Source organism: Cherax quadricarinatus, chromosome 46, assembly GCF_038502225.1.
Source record: "Cherax quadricarinatus isolate ZL_2023a chromosome 46, ASM3850222v1, whole genome shotgun sequence".
NCBI lineage: Eukaryota > Metazoa > Arthropoda > Malacostraca > Decapoda > Parastacidae > Cherax > Cherax quadricarinatus.
In genome coordinates, this window is record NC_091337.1 from 11,748,121 (window position 1) to 11,763,043 (window position 14,923).

At 37.1% G+C, this 14,923-nt stretch overlaps 1 protein-coding gene across 1 annotated transcript in view; it reads left to right on the forward strand.

Moving 5' to 3' along the window:
* Window positions 1-14,413, forward strand: part of LOC128696746 (U3 small nucleolar RNA-associated protein 15 homolog) — a 45,331-nt gene extending 30,918 nt beyond the window's left edge. The window contains exons 8-11 of the mRNA XM_070094525.1: window positions 8,388-8,539; window positions 11,187-11,320; window positions 12,257-12,324; window positions 14,169-14,413. Of these exons, the coding sequence (XP_069950626.1) occupies window positions 8,388-8,539; window positions 11,187-11,320; window positions 12,257-12,324; window positions 14,169-14,384 (570 nt within the window). The 3' untranslated portion in view covers window positions 14,385-14,413. The remainder of the gene's footprint in view (window positions 1-8,387; window positions 8,540-11,186; window positions 11,321-12,256; window positions 12,325-14,168) is intronic.
* Window positions 14,414-14,923: the final 510 nt, after the last annotated feature.

The following is a 14,923-nucleotide window of genomic DNA, read 5'->3' on the forward strand; positions in this document are numbered from 1 at the left end:
ACTAATCAGTTTCTCTGAATCCTTTTCTGAATGTTACCTTGCTAACATTCAGGCAACACATCATGGCATAAAAATCATTGGCCCTCACTCATCACTCTCTAATGCACTCATACAAGCCTGTTGGATGTCCAAACCCTCCATACTTAAAAATTTCCTTCGTGCCCTCCCTCCAACCTATCCTGGGATGATCTCCTTCCTCTCCATTCCAAATTTATACACCCATCATAGTCATCCTATTTCACTCCATTTTCTCTAAATGTCCAGACCACCTCAACAACCCCTCCTCAGCCCTTTGAATAATACTTTGGGTAACCCCACACCTTTTAATCTCAAAGTTTCAAATTCCCTGCATAATATTCACACCTCATATTGCCCTCAGACATGATATTTCCACTGCCTCCAGCTTCCTCATTGCTGCAACATTTAAAACCCATTTATCGCACCCCTATAACAGTGTTGTTACCACTATACTATGGTACACTCGAATTTGCCACCATGGATGAAGTTCTTTGTTTCCACAGATGCCTTTATGCGCTACCCACCTTTTCCCCCTAATGAATTCTGTGGTTCACCTCATCTTTTACATAAGAACATAAGAAAGGAGGAAAGCTGCAGCAGGCCTGTTGGCCCATACTAGGCAGGTCCTTTACAATTCATCCCACTAACAAAACATTTGCCCAACCCAATTTTCAATGCTACCCAAGAAATAAGCTCTGATGTGCAAGTCCCATTCAAATCCAACCCCTCCCACTCATGTACTTATCCAACCTAAATTTGAAACAACCCAAAGTCCTAGCCTCAATCACCCAACTAGGTAGACTGTTCCACTCATCAACTACCCTGTTTCCAAACCAATACTTTCCTATGTCCTTTCTAAATCTAAACTTATCTAATTTAAATCCATTACTGCGGGTTCTCTCTTGGAGAGAGATCCTCAAGACCTTATTAATATCCCCTTTATTAATACCTATCTTCCACTTATACACTTCGATCAGGTCTCCCCTCATTCTTCGTCTAACAAGTGAATGTAATTTAAGAGTCTTCAATCTTTCTTCATAAGGAAGATTTCTAATGCTATGTATTAATTTAGTCATCCTACGCTGAATGTTTTCTAATAAATTTATGTCCATTCTGTAATATGGAGACCAGAATTGAGCTGCATAATCTAGGTGAGGCCTTACTAATGATGTATAAAGCTGCAGTACGACCTCTGGACTTCTGTTGCTTACACTTCTTGATATAAATCCCAGTAATCTATTTGCCTTATTACGTACTCTTAGGCATTGCTGTCTTGGTTTAAGGTTGCTGCTTACCATAACCCCCAAGTCTTTTTCGCAATCTGTATGGCTAAGTTCTACATTATTTAACTTATAAGTGCTAGGGTTATGGACACTCCCGAGCTTCAGAACCTTGCATTTATCTGCATTGAACTGCATCTGCCACTTTTCTGACCAAAAGTAGAGTTTGTCCAAATCCTCCTGAAGTTCCCTAACATCTACGTTTGAATCAATTATCCTACCTATCTTCGTGTCATCGGCGAATTTGCTCATATCACTAGTAATTCCTTCATCAAGATCATTGATATATATTATAAACAACAACGGGCCCAAGACTGATCCCTGTGGAATGCCACTTGTTACTGATCCCCCACTCGGATTTAACCCCATTTATGGACACTCTCTGCTTCCTGTCTGTGAGCCATGATTCGATCCACGAGAGCACCCTTCCCCCAATGCCATGAGCTGCTACTTTCTTCAACAGTCTTTGGTGCGGAACTCTATCAAATGCCTTACTAAAATCTAAGTAAATAATATCAAATTCTTTATCGTGGTCAACAGCCTCAAAAGCTTTACTGAAGAAAGTTAATAAATTAGTTAGACAAGACCGGCCTCTTGTGAATCCATGCTGAGTATCATTAATCAAGCTATGCTTATCTAGATGGCTTCTTATAATCTCAGCTATAATTGACTCTAGTAATTTGCCTACAATTGAGGTCAGGCTTATTGGGCGGCAATTTGACGGTAACGACTTGTCCCCTGTTTTAAAAATAGGAATTACATTAGCCATCTTCCACATATCAGACACTGCACCTGTTTGAAGAGATAAATTAAAAATATTAGTTAATGGTTCACAGACTTCCATTTTGCATTCCTTAAGAACCCTTGAAAAAACCTCATCAGGACCCGGTGACTTATTTTGCTTCAATCGGTCTATCTGCTTCACAACCATTTCACTAGTGACTGTGATGTTACATAATTTATCTTCTTCTGGCCCACTATAAAAATTAATTACCGGAATATTATTAGTGTCTTCCTGTGTAAAAACCGAGAGAAAATAATTATTTAAAATCGAGCACATTTCATTCTCTTTGTCAGTAAGATGCCCATAGTTATTTTTAAGGGGACCTATCTTATCTCTGACTTTTGTTCTATATACCTGGAAAAAACTTTTTGGGTTAGTTTTAGAATCCCTAGCAACTTTAATTTCATAGTCCCTTTTAGCTTTTCTTATCCCCTTTTTAATGTCCCTCTTAACCCTTTGAGGGTCCGTCCCGTAGGTCTACGGCTTTACGTTCAGGGTCCAAACCGTAGATCTACTTCATGAGCTCAGCTCACTCTGATAAACTGTGAGTGGTACATTTGGGCCTAGATATGAGAGAATACATCTATGTGGTATGTGTGCACCACATAAAACAGATCCTGCAGCACGCTGTGTATAATGAGAGAAAAAAACTGAAATCATGATTTTTTTATTAAAACAGCGACTTTGCAGTGTTTTTTCGTATGTTTTTTATAGTTCTTTTTGCGATTTCTTGGTCTCATTTGATAGAATGGAAGACATATTACAGAAATAGAGATGATTTTGATTGGTTTTCGCACTGGAAATGGCTAGAAGCTGAGCTCAAAGTGGCAGAAATGTTAAATTTTTGCCGATATTCAAGAGTAAACAAATGACCTCACACGTCTAATACACGCCAGCTGGTGGGTCTAATATGCATTCACAAATATGGTGATGATATTTATACAATTATTACAGTATTGCATAACAGTAAATCTTCTATTTTTTGGTGCGAATAAAAATTCATTATGTGAATAAAAAATCAAAATGGAATTTATTTGTAAAGCTTCAAAACGTAACTAATGAACAGAAGAAATGTAAGTTTAGTTCCAGGAATACCTACATTGTTTATTCTGGACCCTATTTTGAAATTGGAATATTTTGAACTTTGTGTTAAATTGGCCAAATTAACAATTTCCGATCACTTTAATTTGTAGTTGAAACAGTTGACTTGGCAATTTCTTGTGCTCAATCGATAGAATAGAAGTAATACTAATGAAATAGCTAAGAATTTGGTTGACTGGAATAATGTAATTGGCCTAAAATGGGAGTCAAAGTCGGCAAAATCGCCGATTCGTAAATATCGCTGACACATCAAAATTCGCGAGAGCATAATTTCGTCAATTTTCCATCAAATTTTGTACTTTTTGTTTTATTACCTTCACAAAAAGATTCTCTACCATTTCATAAGAAAAAATAACAAATTTTTTTTTTTGAAAATTCTTGGACACTGGGGCACCACTTCAGATTTGGGCCTTGGACCCTGAAGGGGTTAATGTCAATATACTGATTCATAAGATGACCCTCGCCTCTTTTGATACACCTATAAATTCCTTTGTTATGCCCTAGTAGATATTTCAGCCTATTATTCATCCATTTTGGGTCATTCCTATTTGATCTAATTTCTTTATAAGGGATAAACGTTCTTTGAGCAGCATGTATAGTGTTCAGAAAACTGTCATATTGATAGCTCTCTTCGTTAGCCCAGTCAACAGATGATAAGTGTTCTCTAAGCTCATCGTAATCTGCTAAGCGAAAATCTGGGACTGTTACTGAGTTATCCCTACTATCATACTTCCATTCAATGCTAAATGTAATTGATTTGTGGTCACTAGCACCCAGTTCCTCTGAAACTTCTAAATTATTAACAAGGGATTCGTTGTTTGCCAGAACTAAGTCAAGCAGGTTATTACCCCTTGTAGGTTTTGTCACAAACTGCTTCAAAAAACAATCCTGAACTACTTCTAAGAAGTCATATGATTCTAAATTCCCAGTCAAGAAATTCCAATCAATATGACTAAAGTTAAAGTCTCCTAGAATTACTACATTATCGTGCCTTGTGGCCCTAACAATTTCCTCCCATAGTAGTCTCCCCTGGTCCCTATCTAAGTTTGGGGGACGGTATATCACACCTAAAATTAATTTTTCATGCCCCTCTGAAAATTCTATCCAAACAGACTCTGTATGTGTTACTTCAGACTTAATACCCGTTTTTATGCAACAGTTCAAGCGATCTCGGACATACAATGCCACCCCACCCTCCTTCCCGACACTTTTATCAACTTGGAACAATTTAAAACCCTGAATGTGACATTCCGCAGGCATGTCCCGACTTTTTGAATTAAACCACGTCTCAGTTAAGGCAAATACATCAATGTTACCTGCACTAGCAACTAGTCTCAACTCGTCCATCTTATTCCTAGCACTGCGACTATTTGTGTAATATATATTTAACCCTTTCAGGGTCCGTCCCGTAGATCTACGGCTTTACGTTCAGGGTCCAAACCGTAGATCTACGCCATGAGCTCAGCTCACTCTGATAAACTGTGAGTGGTACATTTGGGCCTAGATATGAGAGAATACATCTATGTGGTATGTGTGCACCACATAAAACAGATCCTGCAGCACACTGTGTATAATGAGAGAAAAAAACTTAAATCGTGATTTTTCGATTAAAATAGCAACTTTGCAGTGTTTTTTCGTATGTTTTTTATAGTTATATTTGCGATTTCTTGGTCTCATTTGATAGAATGGAAGACATATTACAGAAATAGAGATGATTTTGATTGGTTTTAGCACTGGAAATGGCTTGAAACTGAGCTCAAAGTAGCGGAAATGTTAAATTTTTGCCGATATTTAAGAGTAAACAAACGACCTCACACGTCTAATACACGTCAGCTGGTGGGTCTAATATACATTCTATTTTTTGGTGTGAATAAAAATTCATTATGTGAATAAAAAATCAAAATGGAATTTATTTGTAAAGCCTCAAATCATAACTAATGAACAGAGGAAATGTTAGTTTAGTGCCAGGAATACCTACATTGTTTATTCTGGACCCTATTTTGAAATTGGAATATTTTGAACTTTGTGTTAAATTGGCCAAATTAACAATTTCCGATCACTTTATTTTGTAGTTGAAACAGTTGACTTGGCGATTTCTTGTGCTCAATCGATAGAATAGAAGTAATACTAGTGAAATAGCTAAGAATTTGGTTGATTGGAATAATGTAATTGGCCTAAAATGGGAGTCAAAGTCGGCAAAATCGCCGATTCCTAAATGTCGCTGACACATCAAAATTCGCGAGAGCATAATTTCGTCAATTTTCCACCAAATTTCGTACTTTTTGTTTTATTACCTTCACAAAAAGATTCTCTACGATTTCATAAGAAAAAATAACAAATTTTTTTTTTTGAAAATTCTCGGACACTGGTGCGTGACTCCAGATTTGGGCCTTGGACCCTGAAAGGGTTAAAGACCCTCCTCTGTCTTTACCCTTCCTGCTCCTTTCTTTTATTCCACTAAACCTATTACTGTCCTTGTCAATTAGTGCCACTGGCTTTCCAATATCCACCTCATTTTGCCTATTACTAGTTCTCCTAGTACTCATATTACTACACTGCGACTTCAGTGTTTTTCCGTCAAAACCCATACCACTAACTATTCCTAGTTTAAAGCCCTAACAGCTCCCTCCACTGCAGTTGCCAGTGCTCCCACCCCACACCTAGATAAGTGAACCCCATCCCTGGCATACATATCATTTCTGCCATAGAAGAGGTCCCAGTTGTCAGTGAATGTTACCGCATTTTCCTTACAGTATTTGTCCAGCCAGCAATTGACACCAGTTGCTCTGGACAACCATTCATTTCCAACTCCTCTCCTTGGCAAAATGCCACATGTGACAGGTTTCCCACCCTTCCTCCTAATTATCTCTATTGCTGACCTATACCTGCTAATCAGGTCCTCACTCCGACGTCTGCCAACATCGTTGCCTCCAGCACTGAGACAGATAATAGGATTTCTCCCATTACCTCTCATGATGTCATCCAGACGGCTAACAATATCCTTCATTCCAGCCCCAGGAAAACACACTCTCTGCCTCCTACTCCTATCCTTCAAGCAGAATGCCCTATCCATGTACCTAATCTGGCTATCCCCAACAACAACAACAATGTTTTTACCTTCCTTGGCGTTGTCCGTCGTGATGCTCAGAGTAGTCGACTCACATTCGCCAGGTAGCATTACACCACTTGTAGAATTCGTCAAGACGTTCTCGATGGTCTTCGTTGGGGTTTCTAGGGATGTCTCACTCACGTCTGCCAATGCTTCTTTGGTGCCCGTTGTGGCATTCCCAGTAGAACACTCACATTCGTCAGGTAGCACCGAGAATGGGTTGGAAGTTTCCACGGTAGTCTTCTGGTTTCTCGTTGTTTCTGCCTCTCCAACCGTTTTCTTGATCTTCAGCTTGGTTCCATGTTGCCCGGCAACTGACCAAGCTTCCCTCTTAACCTGGGGACTCACAACAGGAGGATTACTACGAATCCTCTTGTTCTCCTCCGTTAATCGCCGTATCTCCAGCTTAGCAACTCTGAGCTCTTCTCTCAGCTTAACAACTCTGAGCTCTTCTCTCAGCTGCTGGTAAAGTTGCTCAAGAGAGGGCATCCTGGTTCAGATTCACAGAGAGCACACAAACAGGTCTTCACAGAGCTAAGTACATGTCATCACTGACAATTTTGCTCCCAAAAATCTGAATGGAGGGAGGGCATATTGAGGAAGTAAAAGTGTTCAGGTATTTGGGAGTTGACTTGTCGGCATATGGTTCTGTAAGAGATGAGGTGAACCATAGAATTGACAGAAGGAAATAAGGTGGGTTGTGCATTGAGGCATCTGTGGAGTTAAAGAAATTTAGGTGCTACTTTAGCATGCAGTCTACTGCAGTATTCATGGTCTACGCTGTGAGCTGACTTTTAACGTGCGGTCTACCTTTTATGTTATAATTTTTCTACCTGTGCTGACCTTTTCTTACCTAACCTAACCACAAACTGCACACTAAAGTGTAAATGAGCTGGTAGACCGCATTCTAAAGTAGCACCGAAATTTATCCATGGAGGCAAAAAGGGAAATGTACCAGAGTATAGTAGTACCAACACTGTTGTATGGGTGTGAAGCGTGGGTTTTGAATGTTGTAGCCAGGAGGAGACTGGAGGCAGTAGAGATTCATGTTTGAGGGCAATGTGGGGTGTGAATATTATGCAATGAATCCAGAGTTTGGAGATTAGGAGGAGGTGTGAAATTACCAAAAGTATTATTCAGAGGGCTGAGGAGGGGTTGTTGAGGTAGTTTGGAAGGAGAGAAATTAAGATGACTAGGAGGGTATGTAAATCTGGGGTAGAGGGAAAAAGGTTTAGGAGTTGGCTTAGGAAAGGTTGGAGAGAGGAGATAAAGGTTTTGTGTGCTAGAAACTCTGGCATCCAACAGGCCTGTATGAGCGTGTTAGATAGGAATAAGTGGAGGCAAGTGGATTTTATGATTTGATATGCTGCTGGAGTGTAAGCAAGGTAATATTTATGGAGGGATTCAGGGAAACTGGTTAGCTAGGCTTGAATCCTGGAGGTGGGAAATACAGTGCCTGCACTCTGAAGGAGTGAGGATGCTGCAATTTGGAGGGTCATCTGGACTGTGATATCAGAACCCTTCTGGCAAGACAGTGATTAAATGATTGTTTAAAAAAAGATGATGTACTCTCTCCCTCCAATCTGATGTCTGACTTTTATTGCATAGATATTTTTGTTACTTTCATCTTTCTCTCTCATATGTTCACTTTTTATTTCCTTGTTTTACATCCCCTCCCAAATTCCTCTACCAACCTTTGCAAACTTCTCATCAGAATCTCCCAAAAGAAGTGTTATCAGCAAAAAGTAACTGTGACAAATCCCATTTTGTATTGGATTCTGTATATTTTAATCCCACACCTCTCCCCAACATTCTAGCATTCACTTCTTTTACAGCTCCATCTATAAATATGTTAAACAATCATGGCAACATCACATTTCCCTGTCTAGGCCCTACTTTTATAGAATAAAAATTCCCCCTCACTCCTACATCCCTTCACCTGAGCCTCACTATGTACATGAAAACTTTACTGCTTATAGTAACCTACCACTTATTCCATACATTTGTAAAATCTACCACATTACTCCTCTTTCTACCCTGTCATGTGCCTTTTCTGAATCCATAAGTGACATATTTTAATTTAATTTGGTAACAGGTTGTACAATATGCAGCAAATGATAAATTGGCAAAATACGATATAATGTTACGCAAGTTTAAATTCAGCACTGCACTGGATGCAGCTATGAAGAAATTCATTTGTAACAAAACACCAAATGTTTCAGTTGCAGTGTTCCAGGCACTGATAAGGTAAGCTTCTCTTGATATTTGCCTTATCTCTTAGTCATAATATACATTGCCTTGGTGAAAAGGCAACATGCACAGTCATTGAAAACAGTGGTAATCTTTCAAAATATCAAAGGAATTTGAATGAGACTCAGTTACATGCATTTTTATAGTTGCTCCATTTGGTTTCAAATAAAGCTTGTGCTATTGCCAAACAAACATATTTATATATGTAACTTTTAAAATTACTAGGTCAGAGCGAGCACTTTCCTTCCTATTACTATAGTCCCTTATCTTCATTTATTGCTTTTACTTTAACCAGTTTGCCATAATTTGTCATCCACTCCACAAAATACATCCATGGCTTACAATAGTCATTCTCACAATATTTACAGTACAACACTGTATGTACATATTTGTATTCTGGTAGTCCTACTTACCAAGCTCTAGTTTGTTAGTCTGACCTCGTATATTTGAGGTGGGGGAGGGGGGGGGGGACTGCAGCATATGGGTCTGCCAATTCAGATATTTGAAGGGATTGAACTCAGCCTTTTTAACCCTTTGACTGTCGCAACCCCCAATCCTGAGGTGTCTCCTGGTGTTGCAAAATTTAAAAAAAAAAAAATTATTTTTTCTTATGAAATGATAGAGAATCTTTTCCCGATTGTAATGACACCAAAAAAAACGAAATTTCATGGAAAACTGACGGAATTATGCTCTCGTGAAGTTAGCGACCTCGGCGCTGTTTACAAATCGGCAATTTCACCCACTTTGAGCCCTATTTTCGGCTAATTCCATTGTTCCAGTCGCCCAAATTCATAGCTATTTCTTTAGAACTCCATTTTTTCTATCGATTGAGTACAAGAAACTGCCCATTTACCAATTTCAACTACCTAATAATGTGGTCAGAAATTTGCAATTTGGCCAATTTCACGAAAACTAAAAAATATGACAATTTCAAAATAAGGTTCAGAATGAACAATGCAGACATTCCTGGCTCTAAAATAGCATTTTCTTTGCTCATCAGTCATGTCTCCAGGCCCCTCTGATATTACTCTTGCTTTCTATTTTAAATTTTTATTCAAACAAAAAATAGAAGACTTACTATTATGCAGACTACTGCAATACTGTAATAATTGTATAAATAACATCAACCCATTCATGACTGCATATTAGAATGGCTAGTTGGACATTTATTGGACAATGGCATGATTTGTTTACTTTTGAACATTAGCAAAAATCAAACATTTCCCCTACTTTGAGCTCCATTTCTAGGTTCTTTTTATAGTAAAATCAATCAAAATCACTTCTATTTCTATAATATGTTTTCCATTCTATCAAATGAGACCAAGAAAACGAGAATACAACCATAAATACTATACGAAAATAGACCACAAAGTCGGCATTTTAATTAAAAAAAACGGTCGGAGTTTTTTTTTCTCATTATGCACTGTGTGCTGCAGGATTTTTTTTATATGGTGCACACTGACCACACAGACCCATTCTCTCACATGTGGGCCTACCAGCTTTCTCCTGCTTGATTTGAAGCCGCTACAATTTATGAGTATGTATATGTCAAACACGGTACCTCGTAAGACGTATATATACGGCCGCGGCAGTCAAAGGGTTAACCTGCTTCTCAGCTGTTTAGTAAATTGAGTTCCAGTTTCTAGGCTCAACTGTGTTTGATGAAGTAGAGCTCCAGCTCTGGGGTCTACTTCTTGATTACAGTGGACCCCCGCATAACGATTACCTCCGAATGCGACCAATTATGTAAGTGTATTTAAGTAAGTGCGTTTGTACGTGTATGTTTGGGGGTCTGAAATGGACTAATCTACTTCACAATATTTCTTATGGGAACAAATTCGGTCAGTACTGGCACCTGAACATACTTCTGGAGTGAAAAAATATCGTTAACCGGGGGTCCACTGTATTTGAGTGAGTTTAACTTCAAATTCTCATCTTGATAATTTACTAGCTGTGTTTGAGGAAATAAGGTACAATTTTTCCTTCTTAATTAATATTTTTTATACCAAAATTTTTGGCTATATCAGTACAGCCTCTCCTCACTTAGTGATGTACTCGTTTACCGACGAGTCAGCCTACGATGGGCTCTCTGACCAGTATGCACACCTAAATAATGTATATTGGAGCTGATTTTCTCTATTCTGCTTATTACAATATACAGTACGCTACTGTATAAACATTTAAAAATATACCAGAAATGTTATAAATGGTGCAAAGGTGACATTAAAACAATATCAAGGATGGTTGACACAAATCCACTACCACTATAGTATGCTCCTCACTTAGCTACAAATTCGTTAACTGACGTGGTCTTAGGAACAGAACTCTGTCGTTAAGTGAGGAGAGGCTGTATTTTTTTGATACTCATTAACCGTATTATGTAAGGTATTGCTGTACTTTATTGCTCATGTAAGAAGTGCTGGTATAGGGTGTCATTAGAATCAGGTATCCCTTGCTCAGTCTTAGTGCCAACCAAAACATATCTGTTTTACACTGTCTTGAAGATGTTTAACTCATGAAATGCATCATTGCATGTTGCAAAAGCCTTCATATAACTTTCACTTTTCTCCCCTGTAAATGCATTTGGATAAATTTGTCAATACTGATTGATGTTCACCAGCATAGACATCTATTTTCTTAACAGGTGTGGAGGAATTAAGACTGCTGTTGCCGGTAGAAATGTAAAGAGTTTAACACCTTTACTGACCTTCTTGAAAAAGTATATTCGGCACCCTGCATATAAACTAGTTCTTATTGATGTGGCAAATATCGTTATTGGTATGTATTGTTGTTACATTTATGCAAGTTTATTAATAGTTGTCAGTGTAATTTTGTGTTAGTCATTGCTTTCTGCATTTTTAGGATACATTGCAATCATTGCTTGCTACTAATTTCATCTCTAAAACTACTGTGTTGTGTAAATTTTAAATAAGTTTTTGTTAATGATATTTTATGTACTTTGAGTTATTATTATTTATTTTGCATGAAAATTATCATGCAGAGGGAATTTAGGGAATTTATTAGGGCTCTCTGTAATGGGAATACCTTATGGGGTTCACTTTTTTCGAATGCTCATATGTGTAATGTAAATTGAAACTATTAGACAGTCTTAATTGTACAAGCATTTACATTTTGTTTAGCTCATTTATATATTATAAATATTTTTTATTATAATTATAGTACTGCCCATTTTTTATAATACAGTAATAAATATAATTAAAACTGTTTAATTAAGACTTGATTATAATACACAAAATATAACTCCAAACAAGTTTCTCATCTCCAAAAAATTATTGTGATTTGTCCCTTTAAAATGACATTCATTAGCATTCACTTCTCTTTTAATCTTGTTACAATCTCACTTTTACTGGAAACCATTTTTCTTGTTTCTTCCATATTGTACTCTTAAACTGTGCCTGGAAACCATGCCCCTATTTTCTTACATGTACCTAGAAACCATGCCCCTTTTTTTGTCCTATGTGGTTTTAACTTTTGCTACACTTCCCTTAAAATAAGTATATAAAATAACTCTACCTCCTTCACCCTTTCTTTAAATACTTTTTTTCATTTTGTCTTTATTTTCCCCTGAACTTGTGCTATTCTATTGCCGTTTCCTCTTGTCTTCATTTTTCCAGACGTTCTTCTCAAAATAATTTTTATAATATTTTACAACTTTATTCCCTTTGCAGCATTCTGAATTTAGCTTTCTTGCAGATGTTTATAGTGATACATTGGATGAAACTCCAGCGCTAGTCCTACCTTTTACACAGTTAAAGGATGAGGTAAGTTTATTCCAGTACAGTAAAATGCATAATAAAATATATTACTGCAATTACTTTGATATAAAGGCTAACTAATTTTTTTATGTTAAGGCTAACTGATTTTTAATTGGATAAAATTCTTCAGATAAAGTAGAAATTATTAATGGGTAAAAATGGAAGAAACAATTTTAATTTCCCCCAAAATGCTGACTTTTTCATTTTTTTTTTAACACGCTGGTCGTCTCCCACCGAGGCAGAGTGACCTGAAAAAGAAACACTTTCACCATCATTCACACTATCACTTACCAGAGGCACACAGATATGACAGTTCAGATGTCCCTCTAAACTGCAAATTAGAGTGCAGGCACTGTACCTCGCACCTCCAGTTTAATTTTCTCATCATCATTTCTGCCTGTAGGACAGGGACAATTTTCAGTGCAAACCCACCTTGGAAAACAAAATCAAACTTAAGAGGTACTGTATCTGTACACCTCTCACTGAAGTCTACAGATACAGTATTAAAAAGAGTAACAGGTTCAGGAGAAAAGTCAAGGGCAGGAAGTAAATCAGGTTCATGAATAAATAATATAATTAACTTGAGGACAAGCTTCCTTGCTTGTGAGATGTTGTTGTTCAGGACACTTATATGATGACTGTTTCATTTAGTTCTGTTATATATTTAAAATTTGACTCTTGTAACCAGTATGCATTGTAGTTGAAAATTTTGTTGTATATGAAGAAATTTTTATTCAAAATACTAAATGTTAGCTTTACGTCCAAAGTGCACACAATTATGACATGAAATAATTTTGTGTAAATTAAAAAAACTTCAAAATTATTATTCTGATCAGAAAAAAGTTTAATATTTAAGGTACAGTAAGACCTCTCATAGTGCACACCAATATAGGATGCTTTCAATAGAATGCTCTTCCTATTTATATTCAAAAAATTATTAGTGCTTTTTTGCCTGAGTTTGCATGCAGTAAAAGTTTTAAAAAGGTGACTCAGGCATGAAAACTTTTTTGTTTAAAGATTTATATGGCCTGGGGAAAGTTAGTTGCTGATTGGCTCAATACAGCATATGATGTACTTCTAATAACCTCAACAGATGGCCAACCTACAGACATCAGCTGATATAGCTTAAACAGACAACTCACAACGTAACCTTTGTATTATGTGAGGTCTTTTTGTAACCTATTAATGTTATAAAGTAGAAAATTCTCAGCAAAATTGGTCAGTAACCTTGGAAAAATGTAAAGCAATTTTAACTACTCCCCATATGATAGTTTGACATTGAATGATTTATCATAGAATTGCTTAGAAGACAACAAACATCCTAAAAGAAAAAAGTGAGGGAGTAGTACAGTTGATGACACAGAGGACTTAAGGTGAATGGAATCAGGCCAGAAACATATTCTTAGATATGGCTGACTTTTTTTCTCATGATAATGCACAGGTGGGCCCTGCTTGTATAGCAGGTTTTGCTCCGGGCTACTGCTGTAAAGCGAAAATCGCTGTAAAGTGAAACAGCCTTTCTTTTTTATTTTCAAATGCATATAAAAGCCTGATAACATGTTTACACTAAAAAATGCATGTACAGTACACACATTACTTAAAATATTTTTGTCCTTAGCTTTTAGTAAGTGGTGAATATATTTATTGTAGGAAGTCTGAATCAATGAAGAATGGATATAATTGAAAATCACTGCATTAGCAAAACACCGTAAAGCGAAGCCTGCCTGTATTTAGAAGGGAATCCCAAAGGGAATATAGGTAATGTAATAAAAATTTTATTTGTAATAAGGAGAGGTTTATTTTGAATTAGTAGTTATTTTGGAATTACAACTTTAAATCACCTTTTTCAGATTGAAGCAGAAGTGCGCCTGAGTCGTGAACACATCTCCCTAATGGGTGCTATTGAAATGTTCTTCACTGCATCAAATCAAGAAAGACCTCAAGCAACAACCAGTATTGAGCAATTAACAGCCACATCAGCTGTGTGTAACAGTGATGTACTTCAAGCTCTTGAAGGAGGTTCAAGAGCCAGATCTGCTGAAGCAGTTCTTGTAGAAGTTAGCTGAAAAGATTTACTAAACTAAAAAAAAAATCACATTTGTATTCATTTGCCACAAAATTTTAAGCAACACCACATTTAATTTTTTTTTTTTTCAACAAGTCGGCTGTCTCCCACCAAGGCAGGGTGACCCAAAAAGAAAGAAAATCCACAAAAAGAAAATAATTTCATCATCATTTAACACTTTCACCTCACTCATACATAATCAGTCATTGCAGATGTGCCCAGATACAACAGTTTAGAAGCACATATAAAGATATATAACATATCCCTCCAAACTGCCAATATCCCAAACCCCTCTTTTAACCCTTTGACTGTCGCGGCCGTATATATACGTTTGTGAGGTACCGTGTTTGACGTATATATACTCATAAATTCTAGCGGCTTCAAATCAGGCAGGAGAATGCTAGTAGGCCCACATGTGAGAGAATGGGTCTGTGTGGTCAGTGTGCACCACATAAAAAAAATCCTGGAGCATGCAGTGCATAATGAGAAAAAAAAAACTCCGACCGTTTTTTTTAATTAAAATGCCGACTTTGTGGTCTA